Below are 12,837 nucleotides of genomic sequence, written 5' to 3' on the forward strand. Positions count from 1 at the left end.
TTTATGTCATACTTTAAGCTTTCAACTACTTCTAATGCATAAACAACCTCTTTAACTCTCAATCTCACAGATCATATCCACCTTAAGCTTATAAAAAATTATATACATATGTAAACATCCACGTGACACTGCATATTCAAAAAAGTACAATGGAACACTTTAAAATTTGATCTTTGTTCTGGGACAATTTTTTTGGTGAGATTTCTTTTGTATTTTTCAATGTGATGTTACATTTAGAAACATATTCTTACTTTATCATTTCTTTCACACAGGAACTTGAGCTTCTGAGCCTTTTTGTGCATGAAGACTCCCTCCAGACTCCCAGTCTTGGCAGATCTCAGTTCAATGGCTTTCTCTCCCCATCCCATCACCTGATTTGCCTGAAGGTAAGCTACAATAAAACAGATCAAACATATAGAAAACAACATTAGTTCACCTGGAGTCACGAATGATAAACTCTAACTTAAGCACAAATATTCTATTCAGTAAGTGGAGCTGACTACAATTTTGGAAGGATTCACATTTAAAAAATATTTCATTAAAAGTCTCTCCAGATAAAAATCGTTTGAAAACATTAAACATAGGGCATTCCACATGTATTTGATTAACCGTTTGGTTACTGTTGCAATACTGACATTTTGGGGGTTCTTTTCCTTTGAGTAAATGTCCATGTGAGTCTTGTTTGTCTGATACGACATCTTCTGTGAACAATCCCATCATTTCTTGACTTAAGAGTTCCTATTTCTGTCTGGATTTCAAAGTTTATTTTCTGAGCACTAATCTTATTCTGCTTGCCATTTGTTAAGAATATAGCCTTATATTAGTGGCTTTAAATCTAAAAAGTTGGATTTTGCACTCCTTTAATTTCCCTGTTTGGGCTGTTTTATATAAAATAAAAAGACATAAACAGCAGTAAATAATATATTAAATAATAAGATAAAAATCTAAAACAGTTTACTTTTGATTAAGGTCTAATACTTTTGAAGAATGCACATTAAGGCTCAACCCCAATTCTGCCTCATAGCCCTTCCCCTTACCCCTCGTTTTGCACGTTCCCGTGAAGGGGTAGGGGTGTCCCAATTCTCTTTAGCTTAAAGGCATAAGGTTAAGGGGAAGGGGTGAATACCCCTTCAAACAAAGATTTTTTTGGACCACACTCGAAACCAAGGGGTAAGAAAATTTCCCAGAATACACCAGCCACAACGGCAGATAGTTACACCCGGAAGTAAGGAGATCCACAAATTAGTATTTTTTGTCATTATTACGAATTTTTACAACAAACAAACACATGTTTCATTACATTCATAACGGCGTTCGTGTTTTACCTTAATGCTTTAAAAAAAAAATGCTAAAATAAAAACCGCTAAATTTCGCGATCTATAATCCATAATCATAACTCCTGTACAGCAGTCCCACAACACTGACACTCGATGACACTCGAATACCCTGTCAGAAAAGTCTAGTGGCTGGGAATTAGCTTTTTACAGTGTCTGCTATGATGTTAGTGCTGTTTTTGGTGTGTTTCCATAGATAAATATGGCCACTGTGTTAAATGCACAGCATTATAATCTTATTGTCACATTAGATCATTATGATAACATAATATTGTTGCCTTCAGTGATTTCCTGAAGATAAATATTAATAAATAAAGCAACCAGAATAACTACAGCAGTCGCGTCTAATCTCATATGAAGCAAGTTATTGCGATGGCATATGATGATGTGTGCAGGTGCTGTAGTGCTGTCCCAATTCTTAGGGGTAAATTTTGAAGCTCTTCCCCTTCGCACTCGGTTTTAAGGGCCAAGGGGAAGGGGTACAAAAATTGGACCTTAAAGTTTTTCCTTTAAAGGGCCATGAAACCCTTCTGTCTCAGCAGGGTGTTTTATAGTTTGAAAAAAATAAATAAAATAAAATAAATCATGAAAGTGGGTCCAGCTTTGTTACGGTGGTAGTAAGGGTTTGCATGAAAAAGGGAGTTTCATCACGTGCATAAAAAAGCTAATTTGCACACTGGCAACCCAAACACAGATGCAGAGGACATGAACAGTGATTCGGAGAGCAGTGTTTACAGCGGATCTGAGAGCTGGGTGAAGGATTTCTCTCCACCAGATTCCCCTCAGTCACATTATCTGATTGATGACAGTGCAGGTCCACTGCCATATCATTTTAACCATTCAACACAAACACATCTGTGAATGCAGGAGAAAGTGAAGATGCTCCTGACGAGGCGAATATTGAAGTCTCGCAATGGTAGTTATTATCCCAACTGTATTTGTTGAAATAAACAAAAAAACAAATTAATAAATACAACATTTTGCCAGCATCAAATACTGCACCGCATGGCATTTTAACTTGGAAATGGAGGTTCCGTTTAGTGTATAGTAAATTGAACTTATTTAAAGTAGCGTCACTGTGCAAAAAAACATTGGATTCAACTTACACTTTCGACTGTACAGTGTGTTTTCTTTTTCTTCTAATGTACAGAGTTTTGAGGTATGGGACGTATTCATATGCCATTCACTGACAGTCGGGCAGGCTCATCCAATTCCTTAAACTCTGTCTTTTAAAATCTAAATCGGAAGCCTCTCCTTATAAAAGCCGGCGTATCAGCACGCTGTTACATTGAAAACATATGATTCGATTTGCACCTTCAGATTAGATTTCAGGACATTGCGGCTTTTGCTGCCAAAGGCAAGTGGCGTTTGGAGGTTTTTGCCAACAAACTGTTATTTCTGAATGCGCTGACGCTGGGATTTAGATGATTTGAAGCAAAATGATTTGTTGAACATGTACTATGTGCCTAAAGCATTCGCTCAGTGTCATTAGCTCATTTTTGGCGGAAGTGGCGTTTAGCGGCTTTTGCCTCTGAACTCTTCAACTGCACCTGAAGAGATGCATTATAGTTTCCGTCAAGATTGCATTTTTAAGTATGTAAATAAATTGGAATAACTATAGATCGCGACTGTACGCTTATCGCCTACATTATTTACAAGTTGAAGCTGTCCTGCTTTTTCTTACTAATAGATGTTGCAGCTGTGCAGTGGAAGAGCTGAAACTCACCAACAGAGGCGGGCATCTCCCCCCACTGCAGCACCGTCTCCTTGGTGATGCGGCCATAGGTGTCAATATAGACGCCCTCGTCCTCGTAACACAGCAACAGCTCCATCCCACTGCTGCTGGGGAGGATGATGATGGCATGAGGCCGAATCAAACCTTGAATCTGAAACACACAGAAACTGTGTTATAAAGACAACAACAGAAACTGGCTTCATAAATGCAAATGAACCACCAGCCAATGTCAGCATTTCTAGTACTTTATTAATTGTTTGAGAAATTGAACATCAGCAGCACGATTTTAGCAGTTTTAATGATACAAATCCATCAGAGTAGTATATTAAAATAATGTTTCATTAGTTTTTTTGTTAAAGAGAGGAGCAGATAAGGCAAAAATGGAAAAGTAAAGAGTGTGAATTGGAAGAACAAACACTTGTCTGAAGTTTACTGTCATAAAAAAAACTGTTATATTAGGCTAAAATATTAAAGTGGTGGTCCACTACGATATCATATTTTAAACTGTAGTTGATGTGTAATGTAGCTGTGTGAACATAAACAACATCTTTGAATGTAAAGTTCAATGCAAAGGGAGACATTGGGTTTTACAGCGTTAGCTTAGCAAAGCCTACAGCGAATGAAGTTTGGGCACTACAAAAAAATACATTCGAGCTAATGAGATCACAAACGCTTCAGGTTACGCACATACACCCCGTGCAGCAAAAGGGCATAGCCAGAGGCCTGTAATGCTGTAATGTAGCAGAGAGAGCTTAAATGTAGTCAAAACGCTGCTATTTCCACACAGCTTCTTCTGTTTCTGTACTCGGCTTCCAAAGGACACGACACAAAGAGAGAAGTGCATAAAAAAATATATCTAGTATTTGACAAAGAACAACTTCCAGAATCTCTCCCAGTTCAGTGCTGGATTCAGCTAAAACTCCTCCAATAGATGAAGCAGTGGATTGTGAGCCACAACCTGTAAGTATATTTATTTGTTCAAATTAATCAATTACATGCACAGTTTCTAGTGTTAATGGCATGTTGTAGAGAGGACGTGAACAAGGATGTAAACAATAGGAAATGCTGTTTGGCACCACTAACAATTTCACCCCTACAAATTCATATTTATCAGTCAAACTGCTTCTTCAGCAGCATGTGCAATGTCTCTCTATGCAGCCGATAGAGATATATTCACAAAAGATGTGAATGTTTCATATTACTTCCACATGCTTATTCCGAATATATGTGAAAGACACTTGTCAGATTTTATTTTAGAGACTGTTCATCTTCCAGCAGGACAATGACCCAAAGCACACGGCCAAAATATCAATGGAGTGGCTTCACAACAACTCAGTGAATGTCCTTGAGTGGCCCAGCCAGAGCCCAGACCTAAATCCTATTGAATATCTCTGGATGGATCTGAAAAAGGCTGTACACCGTCGCTTCCCATCCAACCTGATAGAGCTTGAGAGGTACTGCAAAGTGGAATGGGCAAAAAATCCCAAAGACAGGTGTGCCAAGCTTGTGGCATCATATTCACAAAGTCTTGAGGCTGTAATTGCTGCCAAAGGTGCATCAACAAAGTATTGAGCAAAGGCTGTGAATACTTTATTAATCTATTTTGGAATAAGACTGTAACATAAAAAAATGTGAAAAAAGTGAAGCGCTATGAATAATTTCCGGATGCACTGTAAATACGATAGTATCTAGTCCAATTCAAGGTCAATTCAGGGCAAAAGTCCAGTAGTTATAAAGGTCCTCAATTACAATATTCCATTTTACTCAGTGTTTCCGATGATGACTGTCTCCATTTTGTGTTCGGGCCCTGCTCACTTCTTCGTCTGACAAAGAGGTGGTAATGTCTGCTTCAACTGCACCAAACGTGTTAAGGTATGCTGCCTGAATTCTGGCCCTGGAGGTCAATGGTTTCTTTATCCCATAATTTTCTCTGTTTCAGCAGGGTTTCCATCCCTACTGTCTCCACCATGTTGCTCTTCATCTCCACTAGCACCACCTTGGTTTTCCGTCTCTGTGATTGGCTACTCACCACCTTCAGTGGTCTTCTGCTTTGTCTTGGTTTCATGCTTCACAAATCCTCCAATACTCTTCAGGTCATTTTTTTGATGACAACAATTTGCCGTGTAGGCAGCGCGGTGGCACAGTGGGTAGCGCTGTCGCATCACAACAAGAAGGTCGCTGGTTCAAGCCTCGGTCTGGGTCAGTTGGCATTTCTGCATGGAGTTTGCATGTTCTTTCCGTATTTGCGTGGGTCCGATTTCCCCCAAAAGTCCAAAGACATGCACTATAGGTGGATTGGGTGAGCTAAATTGTTCGTAGTGCATGTGTGTGTATGAGTGTTTCCCAGAGATGGGTTGCAGCTGGAAGGGCATCCACTGTGTAAAACATATGCTGGATAAGTTGGCAGTTCATTCCGCTGTGGCAACCCCTGATTAATAAAGGGACTAAGCCGAAAAGAAAATGAATGACTGAATGAATTTGCAGTGTAGACAGTCACAATACAACAGTGTTGGTTGCCAGGGTGTTGCTAAATTCAGTTTTTTTCAACAATATCATACTAAGGTTTTGTTTTATTTGTTTTTGTTTTATTTATTTGTTTGGATCGTTTAGGTTTTTGCCAAAACCTTGGTCAATTTCATATCAACAACTCCTTTAGAAATGTTACTAGGAAAATCATGCAATACTTATTTTACCCACTATCAACAAGATTATGCAGGCAATTATTAAGCTGCTTTTTAGAGAGGTTTTATTGGAGTTACTGTCCACCCTAAGCCACAATCATTTCTCTTCAGGTCGCTAGATACAGAAAATAATTTATTTGTTTAACCCAGATCATTATCTGCAAGGTGACAATAACAAACCAGAGGAATTAAAACATCATTCAAGTTAAATACAATACAATACATATTAGTATTACAGATTTATTTAATATACTAAGAGCTGACCTACAGAAGTCTGCCCTACTTGTTAACTGTAAACAGGGCTTGACATTAACTTTTTTGATCACCAGCCACTGTGGCTAGTGGCTTTCCAACATTACTAGCCACTCACCATTTTCACTACCCACAATTTTGTTGTTGGGAAAATATATTTTATTTGCTTAAATATGACTTTGACATGCTAGAATTACTTGATTTAGATTTTGTGTTATGTCCACAAGCCTCCTCATTCATTTCACTTATTGTGTGTCGTGTATGAGCTTGCTCAATGAACATGAGCAAATGGGTTATGGTTTCATAGTGTTATATTCTAATTAGTTTTTATTTCACATGACTTTTCAGAGCTCAAAATTAAGGATTTACCAAAATGATCTCTAACCACACTAAAAATAAATAAATAATTATTTCTTAGCCACAAATTTTAAATAATGTGTCAAAACAAGCAAAATATAGCTGTATACTATACTTTTTTAACGAACAAAACATTTCTTTAAAAAAAAAAAAAACAATTGACATTAAATAGTAATTATTGTCATGTATAAAAAATATGCACAGTAATCTGTCCTGGCTAAAGGTCCCAGATCACCAGTTAACTACACATAAATGGAAAGTTAAATGTTCCATTATAGCAATGTTATTGTAAAAAATGATAATTAAACCATATTAACAAAAAATAACTGTAAGCAAAAGAAAGCAGGTGACAAACATACCGTGAGTGATAATGAAAGGAAGATCACACGCACACAATTAATGTTAGGCCTATTAATAATCTGTATAATAATATTATTAATAATAATAATGGTTACAGTGAAAGCAACCGGTGCTGCATACAAAAAGACAACTCTGCAGCTCCTGAAAACAACAAAACTGTGGGTGCATGACCATAACTTTTTGTTTAGTCTATTTGAAAGAGAACCGATCACACCAGTTGCGTTTCTAGGCACGGGAGCGAGCATGCACGTGTTTTAAACGTCAGCTGTTAGCACGAGTGATCATCCTCTCAATCGGTATTCACTTGTTTACTTTTGCTTGAGCGAACACAGTTATTTTTGTCAGTCAGTCTGCTTCTCGATTATATGATCGCATTTGCACCCATTGGGCCATCCTTCTTGTCAAACCCTGCTTTTAAGAAAACTACAATTTAAAAATGATTTTCAACTAGCCAAAGGGGCTAGTGGCGGTGGCTGTCTAACCCGCCACAGCTAAAATCTACCCGCATTTGGCGGGTGTTAATGTAAAGCCCTGACTGTATTGCATTTGACATTATGAATATTCATTCATTATCACAAACTAAAATGATGTCAATCGACTTACCATGTTAAATTCCAACACTTCTGAATCATTTCAAAAGTCATACCATACCTTTTGTCTTAGTAAATAAGAACTTTTTTTTTACCCACTTCTTACAAGCAAGCTCATCACATAAAAAAAAATATAATAGATATTCTCAATCATTGTATTTACATGCGTGTCATGAACACAAACCCACTCCTTCCACAGTACTTGCCTGACTCAAAAATACATTCACACACCCTGTGCTGCCATCCCTCTGTAGAGCCACCACAATCCTGAGCATCAACACGGGCATCCAAAGCCGCAGAGCGATCTTAATCCTCTGCCGCGGGATTCTCATGAGCACCAGCCACGCGAAAACGCCACCACAAACAAGAAAGATTGCGTTTCCAAGAGGGAGAGGAAGATTTACACCACGCAAAGAGCAGCTTGAGCGCTGAAAGAGTTTCCTTGACACTTGTGAGCAAGTGAAATGCAACGACAAGGAAGAAAGAAAAAAAAAGCGAGTGTGAGTGAGAATGTGAAAGAATGAACAAGAGTTAGAGTAAGCATGAGCAATAGAATGGGAGGGAATGGATGAGAAGACGTTCTTATGGAAAGCTACATGATCTAGTGGCACCCAGCCTCCAGTTCGGTTTCATACCACTAGTTCATTCTAATTTTATCTACAGCCTGTTATTAGGGGAAAAAAAGCTGTCAGATAACAGGTCATCTCAATGGGCTTTTGCTTTGGGACCGTAGAGAAGGTTGCAGAGGTATTTTTGGATGAGGGATGTTTGGAGAAACTAGCGCACGCACACACACGCACACAGACACACAGACACACACACACACACACACACACACACACACACACACACACACACACACACACACACACAGAGACACACACACACGCACGCACGCACGCACGCACGCATGCACATGCGAGGGTGAACTGGTCTTCGAGTATGTGGGACAGCACGCTGGATTGTAGGCTGGCAGTAGGAGGCAGCGGCACAACCGTGGGTGAACATTACAGTCATCACTCTTCCTCTCTGGAAAGGATACACTGCTGTGTGGGTGTGTGGAGACGTCAGGAACGGAGTGAAATGCAGCTCTATATCATCGTTTATCTCACATTATGTTATGTAGCTGTGCATATTTTTTACACAAGGACTAAATTTTAACGTTTGCATGGAAAGAAAACAGAATTTTTAATTGAAAGATGGATCTCACAGTATACTGTATGCTTATGTCACATTTCATCACAAACATCTAAATCATTTTGATTGACCATTTTGCAGGGTATCTACAGGTTTCTAAGAGTTATATTTAAGGCTTTTTAATACCACACTGGATGAAATTTAAGACCAAATGTAGAGTATAATTTTATATTAGCAAATTTGCAAAAAAGCACATAACACAACTGATTCATTCCCATCCCCAATCTATCCAATTTTATAGGGTTCTGCCTACTTTGTTCTGGGTGACAAATAGAAATAGATCTCAAAACAGAAACAACATACTCTTTGTAGGGTTGGCTTTTTAACCCTTATGTACTGTTGGGGATGTTTTCATCCACTCTGGGGCGATTTTAAGTCTTAATTTGGCCATAACGTTTTTTGTTTCAGCTTGTTTTATTTTTGGTGACAAATCTTACTTTGACACATATTTTGAGAAAATGCTTTAAAATTTTGAAGAACTCAACGGTACACTGTGCAAATTCACCACCCATGTGCTATGCTTGGGATGAAAACTGCTGTAAAAATGCATCAGATACTTTTTTTTCCAATTTTTTTGCATAAATCTGTTAATTAACCTCAGTCCTGATCAAAACTACTAAATTGTTAAAAAAAGACAAGATTTTAACTCTTTAATTGCCAAATTCATAAATGATGTCACTGATTTGGTGAAAAACACACAAAATAATGTGTTTACAATATAAAAAGTAATCGTGAACGGGATGTTTTAACAATTTATCAAAGTCTTGGACATGTGAAACAACATTGCCTGTGATGCATTGTTTTTGATTCATTTTCATTTTTTTCTGCCTAATTTGCTTCCATAACCACATGTTTTTAATTGCAAAACTATGACATCATATAATCATGCATTTTTGATTGTTGGTGGTTTTCCCATGTTGGAAAGAGGTCAAATTAGAAATTTTTACTGTTGATCGACCATTGGCACCATTAACCCTTTAGATAGGCCTGTGCAAAAAAAGCTTAATTTCTGTATTTTATATGGAGTATAACAGCAAATTAAAGTCTGTGTGAGAGTGACCTTTGTGCACTTACCTTGATGTGTCTGAGAAAATCAAAATATGCATCTCAGCTCTCAGAACTACATGGAGTAAATAAAAACTAAAATACTAAGTGTATTCATGCCCCATGAAATGTGGATATAATGGAAGTCAATGTGGCAAAAGCAGCCACCAACAGTAAATTAGGGAGAAAAACTGAAATCTAATAATGCAGACAATGTTGTTACTAATCTTTCACATGTCCAAGACTGTAATAAAAGGTAAATAAATCCAGTCCACAATTACTTTTCATATTGAAAATACGTAATTTTGTGTTTTTTTTTTCATCAAATCAGTGACATAATTTGTGTACTTGACAATTAAAAAGTTAAAATCCTGTCATTTTTAAAAACATTTAGTAGTTTTGATCAGGAATGAGGTTGATTAACAGATTTATGCAAAATAATAAAATAAAATTGAGAAAAAGTCAGTAAAACTGCTGAAATTATCTTTGATAAAGTCTTATTATGACAATTGTCATTTGTGGCCCTTCTAATTATATGTGGACTCCCTCTGAGCTTGTGTACCTGATTTAACATATTAAATCAATGCACTTAATAGCACCTTTAAGGTTTTACATGGGTTACTCACATGACTGGGCAGGTACAGATCAAAAGGAGTCCCTGAGTCCACATCAATAGCATGAAAACCATTGTGAGACCCATAGATGACCTTTAACCTCTGTCCATTCTCCACCGTCAGGTCCACGGAAAGGGGCTTCTGTGGCAGGGAGCTGAAGGACTGACCGAACATAAAGAACAAGTTACTCATCTGCTGAGTATAAACAAATTGAACACAAAATTATTACACACATTAGTTGTTTTAATTGATTGTTCTCCTTGTGTTTTTTTCTTTAACACACTAAGGCATAATTATTAGCCTTTCTGAAAATGTAGTTCTTATTCAAATATTTCCGAAGTGCTGTTTATTGCAGATCAAGGACATTTTTTATACAGTATTTTCTATTATACTTTCTTCTTCTTCTTCATCTAGTTTGGCTTGAATAAAAGCCATTTTTATTATTTAAAATAGTTTTTAAGGTTAATATTATTATAAGATTTAGTTTTTTTGATTGGCTACAGAACAAAGCACTGTTGTTGTGTAGTGACTTGCTTAACCTAATTAACCTAGTTAAATTAAAGCCTTTAAATTGCACTTTAAGCTGAATACTAGTATCTTGCAAAATAACTAGTGTTAGCCAAATTACTATTAGTCAAACGTGTACTAATATGTACTGTCATCATGGCAAAGACAAAAGAATTGAGATATTCAAATTACTGTTTAAAATGCATTGAAAAATCTTTTCACCACTAATATTTGAAAAATAGGGAAACTAAAATTAATAATTTTACATTAGGTTTAATAATTTAACCTTCAATTGTATGGTTTAATTTCAGATCTAACACAAGTTTGTTACTATTTTTGTGAATCCTCACAAAACAAGCCTCATTTTGTAACCCAACTTAAAACATTTTTTAGAAATGCACAGTTAATTTGTGATGTGTGAACAGAACTGCAAATTGAGATGTTTGTTGTCATGTCGATATTCTAATAAATTTCTCAGCACTTAAAAAAAAGCCCAAACAGTTTGACACCAAACTTCCAAAAGAATCCAGCTGATACAAGTAAAATTGTAATTAGTAATGTTTTTTTATTTACATTTGTTTCCATAAAAGTGTTATAAATACAAATGGTAGAAGATCATGTCAGAACTAGAGTAAGTCTCTAAGGACAACCGTGAAGTAGGACACGTACTCAAAAATGACCCATTTCTAAAAACACCCCGGTAGCATTATCTATCTTTATGCGATCCTATTCTTTTTCAAATGAAAGAATCTGTAAATGTAAACAGAAGTTGATTCTAAAATATAAAGTTGGATTGTTAAAACCCTAATTGCATCCCTTAGAAGCACTAGAAATAAAGTACTAGGTATCTCAGAAACCTAATTAAGGTTATATTTTTCAACCCAGAATCAATCATTGTGAAACTGCAAAAATGTACTTATACATTATATTTCACTACAACATCCAGATGAAATAAACATTAGAGGCAGTAAATCCCCAAATAATTTGTCCTTTTCCCACAAAATATGATTATTGGGCAGATTAATAAAGAGTTTTTTCGCAAGTTTCTTTTAGACCTCAAAACACTTTTACAACATTTTGTCACCTTGGAAATTAAAAGGTTCTTTCTGCCTTCTGAATGATTTTGAGATATTGAGCTTCAAAGTTTTTGCATTCCATATAACAAAATGTATATGTGTAACATTTGTTTTTTTAAATAAAAAGTCTTAAAATGTAAATCAACTTTAAAATAAAAAAAATCCCATAATGTAAATAAGTTGTCATTTAATAAGAATATGTCAATAACTAAATTTCGACAAAAATGTCAGATAGAACCTTATAATTCTAAGGTGACAATTTAAGCAATAAATTTTGTGGTAATCACATGACCAGCTCTATATCTAGTCATTTCTGAACTGCCATGAAATAAATAGCACAAAAGCATGATTTTTTTTTTTTTAATGCAAGAAACTGGATGTTGACATGCAATGCAAAATCATTTTGCAAAACTTCCCACATAAGCAATAGAAAACAAATAAACAAACCCAAAAAAATACATATGAATAAATAAATATAAATAAATAAATAAATAAATAAATAAATAAATATGCATAAAATTAAAAATAAATATAAATAAAAAAATGCAATAAATATAAATTAATTTGAATGCAAGTAAATAAATACATTATATGTCATATTCTGATTTATCCCTAATGCACAATTTATTAAGCTTGTCCATAATTCATATTATATATATTATATATATATATATATATATATATATATATATATATATATATATATATATATATATATATATATATATATATATATATATATATATATATATGTATGTGTGTGTGTGTGTGTGTGTGTGTGTGTGTGTGTGTGTGTGTGTGTGTGTGTGTGTGTGTGTGTGTGTGTACAATAAATATTACACGATAAATATAAATAAATAAATATGAATAAAATAATAATAATAACAACAACAACAACAACAACAACAACAAAAACAACAACAAATCCCATTTTCAATCCCACATCTGTAATTGAAAATAAAAATAAAACAAATAACAAAATATAAATAAATATGAATAAAAATTTAAATATAAATTGTAATAAAATAAATACAATGAATATAAATAAACAAATAAAAATCTCATTCTCATTTCCCCAATGCACAATCGA

The 12,837-nt window shown here is 35.3% G+C and overlaps 1 protein-coding gene across 2 annotated transcripts in view; it reads right to left on the bottom strand.

The window, feature by feature from the left end:
• The window catches only part of si:zfos-2326c3.2 (misshapen-like kinase 1), a 108,506-nt gene that overhangs the window by 2,235 nt on the left and 93,434 nt on the right, over positions 1-12,837 (bottom strand). For both annotated transcript variants that reach the window (XM_056472875.1, XM_056472874.1), the window contains exons 29-31: positions 10,177-10,326; positions 3,061-3,220; positions 252-391 (exon numbers count right to left, since the gene is read on the bottom strand). In XM_056472875.1, the coding sequence (XP_056328850.1) occupies positions 252-391; positions 3,061-3,220; positions 10,177-10,326 (450 nt within the window). The remainder of the gene's footprint in view (positions 1-251; positions 392-3,060; positions 3,221-10,176; positions 10,327-12,837) is intronic.

Source organism: Danio aesculapii, chromosome 14 (genome assembly GCF_903798145.1).
Source record: "Danio aesculapii chromosome 14, fDanAes4.1, whole genome shotgun sequence".
Lineage (NCBI taxonomy): Eukaryota > Metazoa > Chordata > Actinopteri > Cypriniformes > Danionidae > Danio > Danio aesculapii.